The sequence below is a fragment of the Zea mays genome, chromosome 1 (assembly GCF_902167145.1).
Source record: "Zea mays cultivar B73 chromosome 1, Zm-B73-REFERENCE-NAM-5.0, whole genome shotgun sequence".
NCBI lineage: Eukaryota > Viridiplantae > Streptophyta > Magnoliopsida > Poales > Poaceae > Zea > Zea mays.
The window spans coordinates 201417188-201441625 of record NC_050096.1 but is presented as its reverse complement, the minus strand read 5'-3'; the positions used below and the strand labels follow the sequence as shown (position 1 = coordinate 201441625).

General features: G+C 45.4%; 1 protein-coding gene and 1 long non-coding RNA gene across 16 annotated transcripts; one reads left to right on the top strand and one right to left on the bottom strand.

Moving 5' to 3' along the window:
- Positions 1–277: 277 nt before the first annotated feature.
- Positions 278–7777, top strand: LOC109943490 (uncharacterized). Of its 15 annotated transcripts, none has more exons than XR_004855447.1 (8): positions 322–702; positions 777–1036; positions 1133–3209; positions 3858–4987; positions 5366–5557; positions 5842–5938; positions 6307–6465; positions 6919–7777. It is a non-coding gene; the product is annotated as an uncharacterized lncRNA (long non-coding RNA). The 15 variants fall into 15 exon arrangements; XR_004855453.1 differs by having other exon boundaries at positions 339–702; positions 1133–1300; XR_004855448.1 differs by having other exon boundaries at positions 385–702; positions 1133–1300; positions 2549–4987.
- A 12636-nt stretch (positions 7778–20413) lies between these two features.
- LOC100281171 (uncharacterized) lies at positions 20414–24226 on the bottom strand. Its single transcript, NM_001154090.1, is given in 4 exon segments — positions 20414–20949; positions 22763–22847; positions 22932–23064; positions 23144–24226. Coding segments are annotated over 4 exon segments (1398 nt in total). The 5' UTR covers positions 24118–24226; the 3' UTR covers positions 20414–20743.
- Positions 24227–24438: the final 212 nt, after the last annotated feature.

Below are 24438 nucleotides of genomic sequence, written 5' to 3'. Positions count from 1 at the left end.
CCAGGGAAATATGAAGAAATCGAGCATCAGTATGGTATGTCTTGCCCATAAAAACATCACACAGAGCTGAGGATTGCAGCAGTTCCATTCCATCCATCTCTGAAGATTCAAAAACTGAAACAATGGCAAACAACACATTTCCATTTTCTGAATCTTAATCATTACACATTTTGCAAAATCCCCTTGAACCTACTCGTATTCCTTCACATAATAAACACAGTTAATAAGTCACTACTATTTCGTTTCTTTGTACTAGTAATCTATGCACACTTTTGCAACGGGACAGGTCGCCCCTTTCTTCCCTGCCTTTTCTACATTTTTGTCAGGAAGTGGTTACTGTCTGACCCTAATCGTGTATTACTTGCAGCCATCGCATGGTAAATTGGCCAGCAGCGGTGGCGGCTTCCTACCTGCGCTGGAAATTGAGGTGCTTGATGGCGAGGAAGAAGAGGAAGGCGAAGAGGCCAATGATTGCGAGATGGAGGCAGGTCACCAGCTCAAAGTAGCGATCCTGCAGGCCTAGGTACCCCTCCAGGAACTCACGCACCGTCTGCACCCCGAGCCCTGGCACCAGGATCTGCTCCGTCCGGTCTGCGAGCTGTGAGAACATCAGCCCGTAAACTGTCCATGCCGCTGGATCGGCCCAGTACACCCACCGCCACCACACGGGCATCAGCTGCAGCAAATTACTCAACTCATCAGGTACACGGACTAGTTTGGTTTGATTTGGTTAGGTTTGGCGCTGATGGATCCAATCCATTTCTCAATATATTCAGATGGGTGTGTGTGATAAGTACCTCTCTCGCGATGATGAAGCCAGAGAAGACGTTCCAGAAGATGAAGATGAGGAACGACAGCCCCATGGCGATCTCGATGTTGGGGGTCAGGGCCACCGTCATCATCCCGTACAGAGTGTAGTACATGAAGCTCATCACCAGGTATAGGAAGAACCAGAAGAACTTGGCCGCAGACAGCTGGAACCCAATCATCGGGTACACAATCGATGAGAAGATCAGCACTTGCACCAACATGTAAGGTAATTCCACCGCCACCTGCAACATGTAAACCTTCAGTTCATAATCTGTGCCAAGTCTGTTGTTGTGATCAGAACAACTGGATTTTCCTAGAACAGGTTGATCATTGATGTGTGTTGTTACCTGAGCGATAGCGTATGCCATGGTGGAGTACATGCCTGCCGCCTTTTCACGGTAGAGCACAACTCTCTCCATTGCCACCACTGGCTGTAGGATGCTGCAGTTCATGAAACCCAGGAACAATGCTGACCCATATACGATTCCAAGTATGTTGAATACATCTTGCTCAACCTTGCTGTTGCACATGATATCTGTGTTAGATCTTGATTGGGGGCATAAAAATTAATTTGAAATATTCATGAAAGGTAATTATAATCCACTTACATGTTCGAGCCAATTTTCCAGAATACAACTCCAAACATGATTGAAACAGCAAAAGTGTTTATGAACCGGACAACATTGTGTTCTGAGTTTTTCCAGTATGCACAATTTTGCTTCCACAAGCATGCCGCACATTGTGTCGTAAAGTTTTGCCAGTAACCCTGAGGAAAATGCAGATCATCTGTGTTTGGTTCTGGTTGTTCCAATTCATCAATTAGAAGCCTGTTCTCCCTGCAGGTGCCACCAAAAATTCCATTAGATTGACTTCCACCTTATTGTTTATACCAGCTAAAATAAAGTTATTGCAGCTTTACGGTTGTACTACTGGGTGTACCTGTACAGGGAGGAGTTGCGATAAATTTCTGCATAGTCCACTCCAATTTCATATTCTGTTATGTGTGAACTGATGTCTAACACCCATGCTGCTGGGTTTTGGCCCTTGTTTATTTTAGGAACGCCTGGTATGGCCTGTTACAGAGTAATTCATTATTTCTTCTCTATGTATCTTACAAATATAAATGTCCATCTTAGGCAATCTTACCTCGAAATACTTTATCATGTTGCTAGAGAGTGGACCTAGTGAACCACTGTATATAAGCTGACCACCTCTTTTCATGAGCAGAAGCTGCAATTGGCCAAATTGAACTTAAAACTCAATAACAACAACAACCGAGCCTTTTATCCCAACCAAGTTGGGGGTAGGCTAGAGTTAAAAACCCAATAAAACCACAATCAAGTTTCGGGCACATGAATAGCTGTTTTCCATGCACTTAAAAACGCAAATTGAACTTAAAATTCAGAATGGCTATTTTGTAGTGCCTATGCCTACTTTAATAAAAGAAGGACCAGTTTATCATGTAGTTCTTTGATCGTTTTCTACTTTAGGTTTCGACTGCATTTTACAACTTTATGCATACTTCTATACACTTCAATTTGTTTGTCAAGAATCATGTTTGTTTTACTTATGTAATTACTTTGACACCACTCCAGCACTGGACTAATCATGTATTCATGTTTCTCAATTGCTTGGTGTGGCTATATTTTTGTCTACCTATATGGCTATACCATCTGAACTTGTTCATACCTCATCAAAAGATTCAAATATCTCGATGCTTGGCTGATGAATTGTGCAGACAACAGTTCGTCCAGTGTCTACCGTCTTTCGTACTGTTCTCATGACGATTGCTGCAGCACGAGCATCCAAGCCGGTGGTTGGCTCATCCATGAATATAATGGAGGGACTAGCCACCAGCTCCACAGCTATTGTTAGTCTTTTACGCTGCTCGGCTGACAGGCCAGTTGCTCCTGGGATGCCTACCATGGCATTCTTTAAGTCAGTGAGCTCAACAAGGCTCATGACTTCTTCAATGAACATCTGAAATGCATTTGAAAATAAATTGTGTCAGGAACTAGGCTCCATACTCCAATGATAAAGAGGGGTAAGGTTGAAACACATACATCTCTTTGATGAGGTTTAACATTTGAAGGCAGACGAAGCCATGCAGAAAATTTCAGTGACTCATGAACAGTAAGATTAGGGGAGTGAATGTCACTCTGTTCACAGTAACCTGATATCCTTGAGAACGTCTCCTGCTTCTTAGGGTAGCCTGCTATCTTAATAGTCCCTTCAATATATCCCCCAGTTTTCCTTCCAGCTAATACATCAAGCAATGTTGTCTTTCCAGCGCCAGTTATTCCCATCAGAGCTGTTAGTACTCCTGGTCTAAAAGCACCACTGACATCTTGCAGCAGCTGAAGCTTTTTCTCCGTTGCTCCATTGTTTGCGATCTCCTGGTGGGACATTCGTTTTCTTTTCTTCAATGTGTGATTGGAATTAATGAAGCTACCATTTAAGATTTTAATAAGTGATCAAGATTTTACCTTAGGCATGTCAACAAAATAGTGGATATGATCAAAGACAAGGGAGAGGGGTCGAAATGGGAGGATAGCTTGATCATTTGATGAATTGCCATTTTCAGCCATCTGCCGGTGGTTCACGAAATTCGCTTTTGTGGTCTTGATGTTAAGTTGATGTTTGTGTGGAGCTGCAAGTAGTAAACATGGCAGATAATCAATATTTTCATTTAAATTGAATATTTACTAGGTTTGTGATAGATTGGTAACATACAGTTCATGAACTCCAATGCAAATATGCTGAATATGTTGAAGACCAGCGAGTATCCAAATAAAATGGCGACACAAATCCAGTACCAGTGCCACTCTGTGAGCAGCCCTCTGATCATGAGGATAGCTTCACCGACGGTGTTTGCATTATTATAATAAAATTCCTATCAGTAACAAAAGGTCAAGAACCTTAGTGTAATTAATTTGAAAAAGGACATACTACCATATAGCTATAACTTCCAAGTGTTGAAATTAGTGCTTACCGTAGCCCATCTTTTGTCATGGAACTCATTGAGGGCGATTGCATTCTGTGCATAGGTGAATGGGGACGTCCAATATCCCCAGCGCAACCATGGTTGGAGATCATCTGTTTCAGTGTGCAGAATTTGTTAGCAACTTGTTGCACAGAATTTTTATTAGAGTGTATGTCGTGTACTCATGTTTCATGGTGTATGCTAAGCTACATTCACCTAACCTTTTGATATGACGAATCCTCCAAGTATGTATATTGCAATAAGAGCTGCAGTCCCTAGCATGTTGGCCATCACTTGCGTCCTTCCTATGGCCGCTAAGAAGCGATACAGGCCCATTGACATTTGATGCATGGAAAAAAGTACCAGAAAGTGCTGGAAGAACCTGCCATAAGCAATGGAGATCATTTTCTTACTTCCGTCTATTGAAGCACCAGAGGTCATTCAGCATATAAGTACCAAGAGATGAGTACCTGATAATGGAAGGTGCATATCCAATCACATAGTAGGTTAAGCATGTCCAAAGGCCTGTCTCAAGAAGCGATATTGGTATGCTAATAAGGTAAACTGAACAAAGGAGTGCCCATCCTGGCAATGCTAGTAGCTCTCTTTGCTTGTAGAAGGTGGGAAGCCGCTTTATTGTCATTGCAATTTCAGTCATTCCATTGAAGTTTACTATGACCACAGCCATAAAAAGTGCTCCCATGTACTTGTTGGCATCAAGTACAGAATCGTGACTCATTTTTGTTCTCAGGAAAAGTGTGGAGATCACCAAAGCCATAACAGTTATCTGAATGGTCTTGAATATATGGACTGGAGAGTTTCTTTTCAGCAGCAGTACTTCCCTTGAAAAGCATGCTTTGAAAATATTCCATCTGGATATTCGGCGACTTGCATTCACTTTTACCACCTTTTTCTTTCCAGTATTGTTTGAACTGCACTGTTTGTCTTCTACTAGAAGAGGGAGATAGGACGTCCTGAAGGATTGTGCAAAATTTTCAATTGTATGGTACTGATACTTGTTTTGATCACCAGCCCAGTATTGCTTTTGGTCCATCTTAGAGGTTACCTGGTCAGTGGCCAATTGAGAAAACTTGTTACATTGTTTTTGCAAAAGGACATGGAAAACTTGTTACATTATTTTGCAAAAGCACATGTATTGCAGAATAGCGACATTTTACGCTCCTGCACATAATTGTAAGTCATCTACTTCCTTCTTAATTTTGTGGATCTGATGTATTAGTTATCCTCAAACAGTCAAAAAAAATATCTCGAAACTTATCCTCAAACACTGTTATGTTTAGCTATTCCTTCTAGGCATCACTGTTATGTTTAGCTATTTCTTTTTTTCTCAAACACGCAACATATCATTATATTAAGACGAAAGAAAATTCTAGGCAGTTAGGCTCATTTGATGGTTTATTACCTCTTGAAGGAAATCGGCTACATTCTTTCTGTCAGGGCATTTGAATCCCATACTTTCAAAGAAGTCCGTAGCATTTTCTCGAGGACCATGATACACAATTTGCCCCTCACATAAAAGTATAATGTCGTCAAATAATTCCAATGTCTCAGGAGGTGGTTGCAGCAAGGAAATAACCATTGTGAGATCCATCAAATGGGCCATCTGTTGGAGAAACTTCATGATCTCAAATGTCGTGGAGCTATCTAGACCTGTTGATATATCATCCATAAAGAAGCACCTTGCTAGACCAACCAGCATCTCCCCTGCATTAAACAACATCACGTTAATGTATGCCAACTTAGGTTAGGTTCCAGTTAACTATATCTTTACTCTGTTCCTTATTCTAATATTCTGGTTAGTTAAGCATTCAATTTTAGAGCTACTCATTATTCGTTATCATGAAGATTCCTGCCCTGGTAAGAACCTTTTGCGTTCTTGAGGTGGTGGAATGTCAGTTAATGTGGCTTTGTTTCAGATTGAAGTGTGTGCTTCCAGTGGCAGCTAAATAAATCCTATAGCTATGTATTTTACAATCAGCCATGATAGGAATGCTTACCAATTGTGGCTCTTTTCTTTTGCCCTCCAGATATTCCTCTCCTCATCTCGTCTCCTACTAGGGTATCAGCACACTCAGACAGGCCAAGTATCTGCATACAATCAACTGTTACTATTGTATCATCAAGGTATACAGCAAATCAAACAAGTAACTAAATTACCTTGATAATGTAGTTTGTTGTGAGGTTGCTTCCTTCTCCAAAGGTGGTGGCCTGAGAGACGAGCTATTTGAGTAACCAAACAAAACATAATCCGGTCTTTCAAAAATCTTAGTAAAGAAGAGCTACCTTAATGAACGAATCAAGATCTTGGTCCACTTTATTGATGACACCCTTTTTTCTTCTTATTGCTTCTCCTAGCATCTCTGGATTTGTCATTCCGTACAAACAGGAAATTTGTGTCAGTATAGTTGCCATGGAAAATTTGATTTATCTGGAGTATCATGTAGATACTTTCTTCTTGAGTTTTAACGTGTTTGCCTTGTCATAAATTGCAGCACATTCCAATGACCTTCAAAATGGAAAGCTCACTATATGCAAGAGTATGTCTTACCGAATTCGTTATTGGTTCCGAACATCTTAGAAGAGAAGTTGATTGTCTCCCTCACTGTCATCTCAGCATGATGGAGATCATACTGGCTAACATAAGCACGCAGGTACTGCGGTGTTGAGTGATTCATTTCTTCTCCATTGTACATGACTTTTCCCTTGAACTGTTCACAGTCATTGGCAACATATATTTATGTTAGTTGATGCTTCACAGTATTGTCTGTTTTTTTTTGCCTCTTTTTATGTTGACAAATACTTTGGTTAGCATGAAAGCAACTCAGTGTACCTTCAAAGAAGAATCCAGTTTTCCTGCCAACGCTTTTAGAAGAGTCGTCTTGCCTGATCCAGGCGCTCCCAGAAGGAGCGTCATCCTGACAGAATGGGATATAAAATTCAGTATATATCTTAACGAATTACTCCCTTCGTCCTGAAATATGAGGGACCTAAGTTTATCCTAAGTCAAACTGTTGGCTAATAACAGACTATAAAATTCATACGCATGCATTTTTATTAACTTTTCCGCTAAATCTGATCAAGCGCTTATGTTTGACATACAACAGGATGCTGGGATCCAAGTCTGTGCGCATGAGGAGACATGTACCTTGACGGCCGGATGACCCCGCTTACTTCGTTTATGATTCTCATAGGTCTTTTCCTGGTAACACACATATGGACAGACGTCGCTAATTCCTGAAAGCAAAATAAACTCATCATCAGAAATCTCTCTCTCTCTCTCTCTCTTTTTCCCCGAATATGACCTACCAACTTTGCATTGTAAAACAAACACATGCATGCCATACACTTGTATTTTAGCTCTCGCTAAAGCACGCAGCAGCGTAACCGTAACGAGGCGCGGTATCCTTTCGATTCTGGACTGAACTCCATGTGTTCAATTCGAACTGGCCTAAGGTTGTCTGCAGATTTACAAACCCGCTTACAGTCGTGATTTTGTAATTTTTATTTATGTTTTTCTTACAGCATAGAACCTGCTGATGCATCAATGTCCCACTATCTATTTGGGCACAAGATGAGCCTCATTAATCATGAGGAATCTAGCAGACGTGTTGGGTTCTCTTGGTTCACTCCCAGCGCGCAGGGGGACGCCAAGAAGCACTACTGATGATGCGGCAGGCTGGGGGATCGGACAGGCCCACATTAAAGGCGGTCTCGTCAACGTCATGGTCTGCGCTGCTTCCTACCACGAGTAAATGAGGAACTCGAAGCTTGGCAAGACTGAGGAGAGAGAGAAGAAAAGCAGGCTATACTGCTATAGCCAGTTTAGTCACAAGTTGATCATAAATTAATAATAGAAAGCTAACTACAAAGATCCGCCAGCAATCCACTATACATTACTCTAATTGCTTCTTTCAACGTCCTAAATCTCAGGAAATACTATAAGATCCATGCATAGTGCCATAACTCTGAATGATGCAAGTGTTGTTTTAATATGGTCCAACGTACGTCGTACTAGTATTTGTTGTTTCAAACTTGCAGAATTTGATCTTTTTTTTATCGACAGTAGTAGATGGAACCAACCATGCTCTGCTAACTACTTCCTCTGTTTATTTGGAAAGAACATATATCTGACTTTTAGAGTGGTTAAACTTTTCTAATATACTGATATTAGGATGCGTAATAAGTAGATTAATCTATAATGGAATATGTTTTTTTAAAAACAAACATGTTTCGAACTATAAATATTGATATTATCAAATCTAGCCAGTTTTAAAAAGTTTAACCGGTGTACAAGCGCGGCTGCTAGCGAGATCGATACACGTTTCTCCTTGCACGGAGCTCCGGTGTAACCTAAAAACGCTACACGGACGGACGGACGTATTTATTGCGTGCACCTGTTGCTGCAGCTTGGATCGTTCGCAAGCACCTCAACGGAAAACGGATCAGAGCAAAGGTGTTTAGGATGGGAGGACAATCCATTCGACGTGTCTCACCAAATCCACAGCCCTTTTAATTTCTATCTTTCCGACGAACGAAATTATACGAAATCATATATGTAAAAAATAGGCAGATAGAAGTCGATCTTTTCGGGAAAAAAAGAAAAAAGAAAACTCCTTGCAGCTTGCAGCAGCAATGCTAATGCTATATGCATGCACCATCCATAGGAGGAAGGAGGAGAGACAAAGCCACAAAGAAAACCAAGGAAGGAATCAATGCGACGAACGGAACAGCTACTACTAGTGCATCGCGGCTGCGGCGGCGTACGTAGATGAAACACGACGACGACGACGGCGGCGGGGTCCGTCGTGTCGTTATTACCTGGGCGGCGTTGACGGCGGAGTTGAGCAGCGTCGGGACGGCGCGGCTGCCGACGCGGACGTCCGCCTCCACGGCGAGCCTCTCGAACCGCACCTCCACCTTGTGCGCCTCCACGCCCAGCCTGCGCTCCGACCATGCCAGCCAGTTCATCAGGGCCGGACTTTGCAACTCATATCTAGAATAATATGATAATAACAGATTGATCGATGCATGCAGCATGCATGTTACTATAGTTCATCTGTTGGCGCAATATATCACCTCTCTTTCTTCTCGCGAAGCATCCGGAGGAAGCCGCGGTTGTCGTCGTGGGTGAGCGGCGGCGGCTTCGTCGCGGCCGGCGCCGTCGTCGTGCCCACATCGTACCAGTCCTCGTCCTCGAGGCCGCCGACGCCGGCGAGCTCCATATCACCAGCGGACTATAGAAGCTAATTAACAGATCGAAACTATCTATCTACCTCTGCTGCAGGTACGTACGTCACGACGGCCGGGACGATGGCTCGCTATATATATACACACTAAGGCAATTTGGTACGGACTCCGGTTTCTAAATATTATTATATGCATATTTAAATTATTTATCCCTATTAAGTTCAAAGGAATGTGTAATCCGAAGGTAGGCGCTAGATGTTCGGAACGGGGAGTCGTGTGTTCGAATTTCAGTTGTGCAATATATTTTGCGCCCTGATGTGGAGAGTGCGCTGTGGGGGCGGGCGGCCGGGCTGGCGCTGGGCCCACAGGGCAGCGGACGCAGCTAGGCGCCGGCCGGTTGTTATTTTTGAAATTACATATATTGTTCTGCACATGTATGTATTTGTAAAGCTAACTCATGTACATAAATTATCTCTTTTGCGAGTAGAATACGACTTAAAACTTATGTTGAAGATGAAATATTATTTCCTGGCGAACTCTGGACAAAAACTAAGGATTTGGTATATGAAAGACGGTCATCATCCCAATATAATAGAGGGCTCCAGAGAACACTCTAAAAGGGGAGCATGTAGTCAACCACAAAAAAAATCTAGCAGTGGGCCTAGCTTCGTACCACGATCAATTCTGCTGCGCTGACAGCTAGGCGTGGGACACACATGGCATCAGACATAGCAATCACGGGCGGAGACGACGCACGGTGGAATTCTTCCGCCTACTTAAATATAGTAGAGATATATATATATCTTCTCGATGTGCTTGTGCGTTCTAATCGCGTCGATATTTGTCTGATACTCACGTTCACATATATCAGTGTTCGATTAGTAAAGGATTAGAAGTTTTAAGACAAGACAAGCGGAGTCTTAGTTTCCAACTGCCAATTTGAGTGGGAGTTGTGCCCCCGCTGAGCTAAACGTGGGTTTTTTGCCCACTCATAACTAGGTTATTTCATGGTTATTAGGATGGTCGGTGGATGTGTTGTTGAAGATAGGCCTAGTTTTTGGGCTGCCACGGGCCCCTGGCAGCCGCGCCATCTCGCTGGGCATCGCAACCACCTTATTCCGTGTGTGTGCCACTTTCCCGCACCACACACACCTGCATCCCATGCTTTTCGTGTGTGTGCCGCTTTCCCGCACACACACCCGCCTGCACTATCATGAGATGAGAGATGGTTGCTGATAATAAGGCTATTCTCAGAGGTGGTTTCATGCAAATTTAATAGTGTGCCACATCAGATTTATTGGTGATATATGGCATAACATTTGAGAGGATTGAGTTTCATGGGATGAAATTAGTTTTATGAGGATGAAACCATATCAACTCATTTTCAAGGTCTTGAAAACCGCGTGTAACCTTCATTTATAGTGATTTTTGTTTCATATTCACATAATTTACTAACTTCTATTGGTCATTAAGTTCCAACATTTAATTATTGGTATGTTAGCCTATGAAAATCTAAGCGGAAATCTATGAGGAGACCTCACATACCTATATCGATCCGAACTGTTTGATGTCACAATAGGTACGTATCAAGTGAATGTAATTAAAGAGCTGTTTGTAAAGGTTTGAAATAAAAAAAAATTAAAAAACAAACTAATACCCGCCGATTATAGGGCCACTCTAGCTTTTCCAAGTAATCTGGGAGTTGAAAGAAGGCAGGATTTTTTTTTTTTGTTGCTCGTCGCTAGCTACTGCAGCACGAAAACGGAGGCAAGAGAACGTACGAAGTCCGGTCAAGAGCCGACATTCATAGTATACGAGACCAAACAATGTGCTGGGTTCTGCGTTCTGCCGCCATGAAAAACGACACATCATATATATCAGCTCGGGGCCATGCTTGGCGATCGTGTAGTGTAGTGTAGTGTAGTGTTGCTTGCTACGGCGTCCCTTCTCTCGGCCGGGCCGCGGCGCCCATGCATTTATTTAAGTCGCCCCTCGATCGGTCGAGCTGCTCGATCGCCACCCATCTACTCCGATCCATCCTCCTTGATCCGGCCATGACATGAGCAACAGCAGCATGCATGCATGCATCGCTTTGATTGCTAGGTGTATATATATTGTATTATTGTATATACTCGCTCCTGTATAGCAACGCACTAGCTAGTAATATAATCGTAAGTGGAGATGCATGCTACTAGCTAGCTGAAACAAAGGGATGATCGACCGCTCAGGACCCTAAACCCTAAAACCCCAAACATGGTGATGCATGAACTGATGGTCCGTGCCGGCTGCAGGCTTTGCATTGTTGAAACTATAGCTAGCTACTACCACTAGCAGGCGGCACTGCTTAGGTGATGATCTGCTAGGCAATGCAGAGGTCAGCCGTACGTTCGTTCTCCAGTCCAGCAGTCGTATATATGCCGTGGACGCCATTAGTTAATCTGCTGGTGCATGGACCGGACACGTCGTCGCCGTCGCTGTTTGTTAGGTTCATTAATCTGTTTCATTCCTCATGTAGATAAGCACTATATGTGGAAAATAAGCATAGAAATTCCAGCTGCTAGCAGCTTATTAATTAATCCGTGTTCTATGACTAGACCTACTATTACCACGCCTATGTAGACGAATTAATTATTGCAAGTTTGGCGTGCATGGCAACACTACTAGAATAATACACACACAGTGTGTATGACACGGACTACTGGGAAAAAAAATTATGTACATACCGGATGTAAACGTTATCTTTTACAGCCTCTCACACGGAGGCCCACAAACACAGATCAAAATTTACAAAAAAATCCTTTAGTAATTTGTTTTTCTTCTATTTATATGGATCAGCGGCTGGTGTATGTGAGGGGCTGTAAAAGTGATTATTTACATCCGGTATGTAAAGAATTTTTGTCCGAAAAAAAATCTATACATACCGGATGTAAACGTTATCTTTTACAGCCTCTCACATCTCACATCCACCACTCGGAGGCCCACAAACACAGATTAAAATTTACAAAAAAAGTCCTTTAGTAATTTGTTTTCTTCTATTTACATGGACCAGCAGCTGGTATATATAAGGGTCTGTAAAAGTGATTCTTTACATCCGGTATGCAAAGAATTTTTGTCCGACTACTGGGCTACACACACACCACCAAGTAACATAGGCAACGACGACGAAACTGTCGTTAGTTAGTTACGCCTCTCTCTCTCTCTCTCTCTCTCTCTCTCTCGGAGATGCTCACAGTGAGTGCGCATACATGCAACGCATCGCGCGCAAGAGATAGCCCATGGACGCGAGAGAAGCGGGCGTCACCGGAGGGTGGTTGGTCAGTAGGCCGGCTGGCACGGCAAGGCAAAAGAAAGCAAGCGGCAGCAGCCACCGCCGGCCAGAGAATGACAGCTGCTGCATCATGGACGTACACTATATATCAAGGTCGGGTGATCGGGTCGGGTCATAAAAGATACGAACATGTTAGCCGGCGCGGCCTTCCCGTCGTCGTTATCGATCCACACCCACGCAGCAGCTAGCAGGAGAGAGACGTACAATCTGTGGTTCCGTCGACCGGTGCTGTGTCTCTGTGCGCTTGCCGTTTCCACGCACAGTCGTCGTACATGACATGTCTCTCATGCATGTATAAGCGTACGTACGTGGATCCATCCTCGTATAGTCGTAGCTAGACTGGTGCCGTGTCTCTGTGCGCTTGCATTTCCACGCACGGTCGTCGCGCATGACGTTTCTCTGGCATCATGCATGTATTGATGAATAATACTATACACCTACGCGGTGTGCTACATAGCTGTACGCCTGTACCGTACATCCATGCATGCGCCGCCAGCAGACACAAGATATCGTAATCCAGATTTTTATTTTATTAGATAAAATAAATACTAGACAAACATTAAATACTTTCGGGGCGCATCAGGGGCCTCTGTGTATGTATATATATCTTGCTTCGAAGAACTGCTAGGTCTCTACGTACGTCTTGTTCGGTTCATTGGGGAAAAAAAATAAAGATCTCAATACTGCATGCTAGCTGGAGTTGACTTAAAGCAGCACACAGTATACACGACTCCAGCAGTTGTCAGTGCTCAGCTCAGTAGTGGCAGCATGCATGCATGATAAAGCATGAATGCGAGTGACCTCGCCTTCGATCAGCTGCCACCGGGTCCAGAGACCCATGCTCTCAGCTGATGCATATATATGCACACAGAACCCAAAAAAAAAATCTCTTCAGATTAGAGGGCGCGCTGTAGTATTGACATGAATGATGGAAGAGCTAGCGATACCAGCAACAGTTTGTACACGTCGTAGACTCGTAGTAAAGTTTTTAATACTAGTAAATATTGAAGCACGACGCTTTCGTCGTCAGGTCAGCGCGTGTGATCGAGTAGTCTTCATTTCATGCATGGGCGCGTGACGATCTATGATTATTAGCCGGCCCTTGACTATGCATGCCAATTTGCGGACGATTAATGCGGCGTATGGGCACCGAGGAAATGTAGTATGGGTTACTAGTAGTAGTACTAGATAGCTAGCTAATTAATATATTTCTCTGGCGGTGTCATCTGCCACCTGCATACTATATATATGCTTCTCCGATCCGGTGTATATGCATATGATGCCAATGTATACCTGTTGTCTGCACTGACCATAACGGGCTTCAACATCGGTCAATGGAGGATCCGCCGTCAAGTCGGTCCTAACCATATTGAAGCTATCGATCTAAATCAGTCATTGCATATATATATGCTTCAACATCGGTCAGTGTATTAACTAAACGGTTTGGTCGACGATATCGATCTAAATCGGCCGGTCAAAATCGACTTTAGCGACATGGTGCGTCGCTCGTGTCATATCAATTAGCTATTTGTAACTATTTAAAGTCCATTTTTTTTAAAAAAAAAAACAACAACAACAAGCCTAGAATCCGGCCTATAGTTTATGTTTTTTATGAATTATAATATAATTTGTATTTATGGTGTATGAGTTTATGTAATTTTTATTTATGGTTTATGAGTTATGTAGATTTTATTTGTTTGATTACAAGTCCAGTGCCACACATCCACATCACAGGGAGTTAGTTAGTTAGTTAGTTATCAGATAGAGTACCATTGCATATGCGTGGTGATACTGATACACGTGCAAATGCTGCGTCCACACGCTACGCGAAGGCAGAAAAAACGGGGGCGGACAAGGACTGGCGCCCGCCAGACTTTGGTACGGTGTACCATTTTGTACCGGCACGGCAGCTAGCGCCTAGCAGCCTGCTGTGCGCCTGTGCTGTGCCGCAATACATGTTTTGCAAGGTACGTACGGGCACGGCCGGCTAGATATGGCGCAGCCAATCCACAAGGGCAGCAAGCTACTCATTCGTTTTGCGTATGCATAGGTCTCTCTAGCTAAACGGAACTCGACGGCAGGCAATTAGCCTTTCACATGCAGACTTGCATTGCAGTCGTCGTCTCGCTCCATCTATCAGTCGTCAGAATTTTTTGGACCGGTGACTTCTGTTCGCAGCTAGCTAGCCGCTGTACGTCAATACCGGGCGCCGCGTTATTGGCCTTGTCTCTCGTGCGTGCGTGCGTACGTGGAACGCGCCTGGAACTCGTGCCGTTTTGCCTTTGTCATCAATTCAAGATGATATACATGCATGCACACACACACTCGTGCCACAGTGGAGTCTGGAGTACGTACGTATGCTAGCGATCGAGGACGAGGAGAGACAAGAGAGCTTGAATAACGCAAAGGTCTCTTGGCTTTTGTTCGCCACGTGTGCACAGAACTACGTGTACGCCTGTACGTACGGCGTACGCGCCGCACGCGACAATATATGGTCCAAGTCCAACTTGACTGGCCGGAGAGCACGCGTCCGCAACCGGCCAGGAAACAGGCACACGGTACATGCATGATGCGGTGTGCCGTGTGCGTGCAGTCATCCACGCCCGGGGGCTGGGCTGGCTTCGCTCTCGTGGCGCGATAGAGCGGCTTACGGCTCGTCCTCGTCGTCCATCGTCGAGGTCAGATGAACATGGACATATGGATATGGTGCAAGCGATGGAAGGGTGATTGCCCACCAAACACGCACGAGGCAGGCTGCAGAGCTCCCCGAGACGTGCGGGCCGTGCATGGCGATACCGTACTGCTGTCTGCTGCTGCAACGGGAACGCCGCCGATCCTCGCGCAGGCCCCCACCCCCACACAGCGACGATCCAAGGCCCTCGGTCACACAGGCGGCCCAGCCCAAGTGCCGAACTGCCTCGCTCACTCGATATTATGTCTGACCGATCCATGACTCGGGCTACGTACCGACGGCCTACCCTAGCCCCGATGAACAGCAGCAGACCCGGTCCGCAGCGGCCACACGCGGCGCAACAATCTTAACGTTCACGACAACGAGCCCCGACTAGGGCCGTTTGGCATGACCGTACACCACTCCAAGCATAACTCTGGATAGAGCAGCTCTATTTTAAAGTTTATATTGTTATTCTTATAGCCAGTGACATTGACAGATAAATAACTTCAAACTCCATGTCTAGGTTACTTTTTTACACTGTTTTTAGAGCAGCGAAAGATATACTCTAAAAATCTATACTGCAGCTCTGGAAACTTCATAAAGTTTACAAGTATGGAGTTAAAGGTGTTTGGCAAGCTCGGTCCAGCTTATTATTGGAGTTTTGCTCTGGATCCATATCAAACAAGTCCTTAGAGCCCATTTGGCAGGGCTTCGGCTCAGCCTTTTATATGGATTTAAGTCGGAGCCTTGCCAAAACTTTTTTCTTAAACGGCTTAAAGCATCTAAAAGTTAAAGTCATTTTTGTGCTATGAAGAAGAAGCCACAAATAGTAGTTGCATCGGCTCGGGCTCTGGCTCTGCCACTTTACATATATGCTCCGTTTGGATGTCGCTATTGGAGAGAATGGACTTGAATTGTGTTGAATACCAAATCAGGCATGGTATTGAAATGAGATGTAATTTCAATTCTACTGTTTGGATGTCTCTGAATTGGAATTTGGAATTGTGTGGTCTAATTCCACTCAATACCGAGGGGTGAGGTTTTGTATTGGGAGAGAGGGTTTCTAGTTATAGTTCAAATCCAGGGAATTTAGCCTCTGATTCCAAATCTTAATTCCACGTGCAACCAAACAACATAATTTAGGAAAGTTGATTCTAATTCTCAATTTTATTGTCACACCCGGGTTTTAGGGGTCCAAAACTCGGGCGCGAACATAATCACTAGGTGTGCTGGGACCAAGTCTCACACATATGATGAATCATGGCACAGGATCGAATGTCACAACTTTACTATATAATAGGAGTTCTATACAAAATACATAAATAATTACATTATAAGGAGACAACGGTCCAGCAACCCAAAGTTGACTGGGAGACGACGGCCTAGACCTCTCATGAACACATCGCCGCATCCTCCAAGCGCCTCATCCTGTGGTACCTGTTCTTGACCTGTGGGGGGGTGTGAGACAGCAAGAGTGAGCTCACATACGTTCATCGCTCAACAAGTTGTGAGGAATAATGTGCATGAACTCGCCAAAGGTGGGAGCTCACGTGAAGTGTAAGGCTTACCAAAGAGGATGGTTAGAGCCGAGCATTGCTTTTAAAGTTGGTCAAAATTTTATTAGCAGTTACTAAGTATAAGTAAATACCAACCCAATTAAGAAAAGTAATAACATCACCTGCGATGCAATGCATATGACAAATTGAATTTAGTTCCATAAATTAATCATGTGAGGGTCCGAGCTACTCATGACCGTGAGCACGGCTAGTATACCAGTTTTACACTCTGCAGAGGTTGCGCATCTTTACCCACAAGTCATGTTACCCATCTGCCAAGGGATCGCGACTTCCCATACACCCCTACCGAGGAGGCGAGGCAGGGTAACACTACGAGGCCTTTACAAAGTTCCACTAGCTTCAGAAAACCCGCTATAGTTTATAGGAAGCTCCAATGCAGGGTTCTTGCCTGACCGCCATCGCAGCAAAATCAACCAAGGACCTCCCTACACTGACCACTCCCCTACTGCCCTTGCCCCTTTCGGGTAAGGTAGTCCTCCACTAGCTTTCCTAATTAATCAGCCAAGGGCGTCCATAAACCCTTGTGGTAGCACTGTTTTCCCGGGTGGTCGCTCCATGTTCCAATTAACATAATGATCTTATCATGAACAGTGATAATAAACAGATAATAAAAGTGTGATCATGAATAATGTATCTTCATACCCAAAACCACATAAAGCACTAGCAAGTACTACCCAAAAAGTTCAGTGGTAAACAAGGTATAAAGATAATCAAACTAGGGTAACCTATTGGGTCCCATCAAAATTAACCTATGCAGATCATTATGATTAATCAGAACATGAGTAGGTAAAAAGAAGTGATCAAGGGCACAACTTGCCTTCAATGAGCTCCTGCTCAGCTACTTCTATCTGCTGCTCACCAAGATCCTCGGTCACGTGCTCTTCTACTCGCCACAATACAAACAAGCACAGTATATAGGAAAATTAACATCACACCAAACATGTAAACAAAACACACAGTAATATTCTACACATTAAAATAAAATCTTGGGAACAGGAATCATAATTTTTGGAGTTATAGAATTTAAGTTATGAATTTCCTAAGGTTTAATGTGATTAAAATAGGATTAGATGATAAATTAATTTTCTTACTGTTTTCATGTAGAAACAGAGACTCTAGATGATGGAGAATAAAATTACAAAATTTTAGGAACTGGAATGGAGTGATTTGGACTAAAAATGAATTTTCTATGCATTTCACAAGTTTCTAGATTTGTTTTTGTATTAAAAACGAATTTCCATACTTATTTCACTGTTTTTAATCTACTCTGGACTGGGCGCCAATTTCTGGAAAAGCCAGGGCTTAGGCGCAAAAGAAACTGTGACTCAGACCGCATACTAGGTGGACAACGGGTTGTAATCTCCAAAACTATAAGGGTTCATTTGCAAAACCCGCGCCGCGAAGGGGTACAGTTAGATCTCGGCCGTCCGATCCACAATGGGTGGCCCAGATTAGACTGCACCCACACCGAAACGGTAAGCGAGGATGGCCCTCGGATCACGATCTAACGATCTAGGTTTAATGAATCCTAGCCTTCTCACCACCGTCCGATCCCGATCGGATGGCCCATGACTGATCGCAGCGAAGGGGTACGTTAACATCTAATCCTAGCCATTCATCGTCGAACCGAAGGTGGCAAAGTTCTCCCCCCATCCCGACGGGAGAGCGCGGCGGCGCTATCCATCCGCGGCGGCGCCATCACCGGACCCCGCACGCTCAACGATCCCTAAGGCTATTCTTCGTTCCGAGCAATGCTTCGCGGAGGGGACAACAGTACGAGGCGAAGGGGAGTAAGCTCACCGAGAATGGCGGTCGGAACAACGCTGGCCACGACGAGGGGCGATTCCACGGTGGAAGTGCAGCGACGGCGAGGAATCCCTGGTCGTCCGCCGCGCGATGCGCCAAGGCAAGGTTCCAGCCGTGACCCACCGGACCAGGTGGAGCTCCCGCACCCCAGACCTCGGTCCAATCGCTGAGGAATCGACCGGTCGACGACGGCGGACCGAATCCCTTCACACGGCGCGCGGCGGCGTTCTGGTGGCGCTGAGAAATTGGGGCTAAAGAGGGGAGAGGGGAATAAGGACCTGGTTCCGGTCCTCTTATGGCCGTCCGAAGTCCGTTCGTGGGTTCCATGGCGGCGCTTGCCGCGGATTCCGCGCCATAACAGAACATGCCCGAGTCGTGTGGTGAGGGAAGGGGAGACCCTGACAGCGCGGCCCCGCGTGGAAGTGGAAGGCGGAGTGAGCTGAGCGCGCCCGACACCGGAGCCCCACATGCCAGCGTTACAACGCTGCCCCTGCGCGCGAATGGGCGCGGGTCTGGCTAGTGGGCCCCGCGCGCCAGTGAGACGGGGGGGGGGGGGGGGGGGGGGGGAACAGCGCGGGCGCGACGACGGGAAAAAAAAAGTGGGTCATGGGGGAATAGAAGGAAAGTGGAGATGGGCCAAAAACGAAGTCGTGGCCCAGTTAGGTTAGTTTTGTTTTATTCTTTTCTTTTCCATTTCTTTTTCTCCATTTTCAAATCCAATTTGAATTCAAGTTTGAATTCAAACTTTATGGCTCATCATTTACACTGTGTTTGTACAGTTAAAAGTAATAAGTTTAAGGATATCTATATTTTTATATCATTCCTCTTTTTCTTATTTTCAAAACCCTATTTTCGAAATTAGGGTTTAATTCTACTTCTAGTAATTATTATATTATTATCATTAACATTATTATTTTATTTAATGCACAAACATATAAACTCCAACATGGTGCAATTTTTTTTATCATTTGTTTGAATCAATCTCTAAATTTTGTGTATGCTCTTTTTATGATGCAATTATGACACACAAAATAAGGAGATCTCTCTATTATTCTTTGTATACAACCTTGAGTATTACATTTATGCTCCAATATATACATCCAAACGTGGTAATAGGGAAATGACTCTAGCTATATGATAAGCCGTTTCTACCAAACGTGATACAATCCTATGATTTTGGTAATTGACTAGTGCACTAACCCCTATTCTAGTATTGTGAATGAGCTTGTTTAGGTACACACCTAAGATCGGGAAAGAATACCAATAATGAAAAGGATAATCAAGTGACCAACATGTAAAGAAGGAAAAAAGTAAAATGTAAGTGTTTAAGGCAAAGGTATGGCTAGGGCATTTTGTTTAAGGCAAATGTAAGTGTTTAAGGCACACATATATCCAGGACACAAGGACCTCCCCTGCCTCACGTCTCAGACTATCTGCAGTGCCCTTCCATCCTCTCCCTAACACTGCTCACGACGTAGCGGCAGTAACCACGCTACCACCCGCACCGCTGCTCCCTACCTTGCACCCTACCGAGCGTCCCCCTTCTCTCTCACATCAGATAAGGGGATACTGTGCCAGCCCCCTTCCGTCAAAATCCGTGCATGCCAGTATTTTTTAGTTGAGAAAAAAGTAGTAATAAATGATGAATAAGTATGGAAAGTAATATTTATAGTTGTAGTGGGATATAGGGGAGTATTTAGGGGGAACCGCTGCAGGAGATGAAAAAATAGAGGGAAAAGTGATTTAGAGGTAACGGTTGCGGATAGCGTATCACAAGTCAGCAGCAGAACACTTCACAAAGTGCAGCACAGCCAGGCATCATGTGCTGCTGGCCCCCAGCCCAGGCCTCAAGGTTCCAGTGACCAACCCACAGCAGTCAGCAGCGACTAGCGAGCAGGCAACGCAACTACCACCAGCCACTGACTGTCTGAAAGATCAACGGGCATGCATGAGAACTTGGGAACCCCTCCACAGTACAGACGCTGAAGGTACGCTATAGATAATAATTACACTATTACGCAGGTACATTTGTGACACCCTAGCCCCCTTAGACAAAAGAACAGAAGAAGCACCTCCGAGAGAACGTTCAGGGACGCTACCAAGACGCCTCAACAATAGGCAGGCAATCATGTATGGTACTACGACACCAAGACGACATACTCCAGCTAAGGTACTTGACTCGGCGAAACCAACTGAAACAGCGGCACCACGGCGCCTGTCGCCCTACTATTGCAGCTATCCTACAACATGTCTGATATACGCAAAAGACTCGGGTTTTTTCTCCCCACCCAGCATCCTTCAATTGGTCATGCTCAAGCTCAATTAGCTTCAGCGTCCTTCTCTCGACCTGACCTGATCTATGCCGATTTCTGAGGCTGCTGCTGCTGCTGTCGCTGGCCCTGCTGCTGTGCCTGGGGCGCCTGCTGCTGAACCTGCAGCTGCTGGATCTGGAGCATCTGGGAGTTCATCTGCTGCTGTAGGCCCTTCGGCATCCGGCCATCGGTTACCTCCCCAGTCGCGAGTTTCAGACGTTGGACCTCGGCGGTTAACGCTTCGTTCAGGGCTGCACAGAACATCCACATGAATCAGTTCACGTTATAAGAAAGAATGTAGAAAAATGTAGAAAAAACTAAATAATGCAGCAGGCACTAATGCATCGTCACTGTATCAGTTCTCCGGAGACTGAAACCTCGAATATAGATTTCAAAAGTAAGCATGTAACTTGACTTGCTGAACCTGAAGACTTGAAAGAAAGACAGAAAGAAAGAAAGAAACACCAAATGAAGGGTGAGCAAGTACCTAAAAGATCATAATTCACAACATGACCATTGACAAGTAGACAGTGGCACCAAACATTGCCTAAGCTTTATCGAGTTTAACATGAGCCGGTAATGGTTGCACTGCAAACTTGTTATGCACCTTAAGGAAATAAAATCAACCAATAGCACGGCATCATGGCACAAATCATTCACTAGTGCTACTTTCTGATCCTGAAATCCTAGCCTCGAGGCCGCATTTGCTGGAACAAATTTTGGTACACCAGATATAATAAATAAGCACAAAAGATAGGGCATGCATGGTGCAAGAAGAGGGAGGAAGACAACCCTGTAAGATTTCAGAAACAATAAATAGAAAAAGATCATTTTACACTCAAACTTCGTCTAGCTATCAAAATATGTTCTGATAATTGCTAAAGAAAATTTTGTTGATTAATAAGAAAATAAAATGCAAAGTCTCTTACTAACAAGTTAGCAAATGTTAGCATGCATTTTCGCATAACTTGTCAAGGTAAGCAATGGACATCAAAGCAAAACATGGCATAAAAGGTGTGTTTGGATGCCACCTTGAGCTAGGGGCTCTCGTCCAGGCATGTGGATCTATCCCCAGGGGATCAAAATCAAACACCTGGGAGTGATGCCTGGCACAGGCAAGTTTCCCACGCCACAGTGCACCAGATTAATCTGGGTATGGCTGATATACTATGTGATCATGATAATCCACAAATGATATGTTCACTATTCAATCATTCATTAAAGGTGACATAGCATGTTCGGTTCTATCAGATAAGCATGCATATAAAAACAACCTCAAATAAATATATAAATAAGTTCCTTGAAGATGCTAAAGACCATCCCATGATGTGTAATCCCGCACAAGCCTTCTGTAGGATTTTATTGTGCAGTTTCTGATCATCAATCAAATGAACAAATCTGAAGTTAACAACCGATTTGGAACTAACAGCCCATTTCATGGTTCATACCAAAAGCCCATGACCAAAAATAATTTTTTGTATCTACCTACTAGTTGACAAATTATATCAGGGGGGATTTCATGCAAGGCCATTTTCACATACTAGCATTAAGAGAACAAATGCCATAGATGCATGCCACGAGTTTAACTCTAAAATTGACAGTTAACAAAAAGAATTAACAAAATTTTTTTCAAGTTAGATTGGCCGTAGTGTCCACAAAAAAAAGCTGTAGAACTTAGCATATGCGTCCAGTTGTGATTTATAAAGTACATTCTACATTGTCAAGGATGCAGCTTAAGTAATAGCAAAGTTCAATCTAGCAGAAGTATATTATATCCCACATGGAAAACCTCCGAATGACTGTATACTAACATTAAACTGAAGAATGAGATGCGCCAACCACAAAAAAATACTGCCACAAGATTTACAACAGAAGCCAACCCATGCATAAGTAACTTTTGTGGCAACTTGACAACTGGATTTTGGAAACCGAACCAAATGAGCAATGCAAGGTACATTGGTCGTCTGCTAGCTTTTGAAGGAAGGAATTCTTGATTTTGTCCATTGGGCAGACCCAGTGCCCTAGAAAGCTTGGGACCAATGCAGAGCATCACAACAAGCTTACCATCTCTCAGCTGTGCTTGTTGCTCCATTGCTTGAAGCCTTATTTTCAACTCGTTGTTCTGAGTAGCCAATCCAGCTGAGTCCCTCTGCAAATAAGCACAGCAAGATTAACTTAAAACCATCACAATCAGAGGTTGAATCGAAATCCCCAGCAGCTCTATAGAACAGACCTGCAGCATTGTCAACTGTGCTGAGAGTGTCGTAGCCTCTGTCTGCAGCACTTGCACCTTATGCTCAAGCTCCTGAATGTACCTCATCTTGCGCTCCTTTGACCTGGCTGCTGACTGCCGATTCGCCAGAATCCTGAAAAAAAAACCGCAAATCAGAATGCCCATTTTTAGGAAAAGAGAGAAATTTACCCAGTATATGAAGAAATGCACACCTCTTGACCCTCTTAGGATCCGTCAGAGCTATCTCAGCAAGTCGCTCATTCGCCATAATTTTCTTCTTCTCGGAGTCGGTAAACTCTCCGTTGGTAAACTCCATATTGAACAGCGCGACAGCACCACCTTCCAGTGAGCCACTCCCGCTCCTGGTGAGGCTGCCACCAGGAGACGGCAGCGGCAGCTTCGGAGACTCCTCCCCTGCGGCGAAGCTGAGCTTGCCCATGAAGCTGTCTATGGACAGGCTGCGACAATGGCGGGACTTGCCCCCGTCCTTCCTGTCCGCGGACGTGGACTGGCTCTCCGCCTCGTTCTCGCTGCTCTCGGCCGCGCTCCCCGCGCGCGTGCCGCTGGCACGACTGTCGCGGTCGTCGTGGCGGTCCTCAGACGAGTTGAGCGGGTCCAGCCCGTCCAGGTCCATGTACGCGTTGACGAGGTCGTAGAGGGCGGCGTCATCACCGCCGCCGCCGTCCGATCTGCAGCCGTCGGCCGCAGCGGTGACCTCGCGCTTGACCGGCGCCGGCGGGGGCAGCGGCGGGCTGAGCTGCGCGAAGCCGAACGGGATGTCGCTCTGCGAGCGGCGGTGGCCGGCCCTCCTGGGCGGCAGGCCGAGAGGCGGCGGGTCGGAGGTCGACGGCGGCGGGGAGGGAGGCACGGCGGGCGCGGCGCCCAGATCGGCGTAGGGCGGCGGCGGGAGCGAGTCGAGCGAGAAGAAGAGCGGCTGGGAGAGCGAGCGCGCGTGGTGCGCGCCGGCGCCGGGCGAGGGGATCTGGCCGTAGGGCGACGAGAGGCGCGCCTGCGGGTGCGCTGGCGGCCGCAGCGACGGCGAGAGGCGGCGATACCCGGACGCCGCGGCGGCGGAGGCCAGGTCGAGCGGGGTCGGGGAGCGCGGCACCGGCGGCTGGCCCCCGAGCTGCTGCGGCGACAGGTGGTGGCGCGCGGCGGGGTCGGCGGAAGCGCCCGGGTCGTCCATCGCGGCGATCGATACACTCTGGGAGGCCGGCCGGGAGCAGGAACTGCCGGAATGCCGGCGGCGAGCGCGAGCGGAGGCAGAACCGAGGCGCCGCTCTGCCGCTGGGGGGAGATGGCGAGGTGGATGGAGAGCGAGCAAGAGCAAAACTATCACTGGAAACAAAACACACATAAATAAATAAATAGATAAATAGAAGAGGAAATGGTTTTTCCGCAGAAGCAATTGAAAATTTTCTGAATTGTTTTTTGTTTTGCGGGGCTTAATCGGTGGAGGGTTCGCGTGTGCATGTGGCCCGACGCGAGGTTACGTGACGCGTGATCC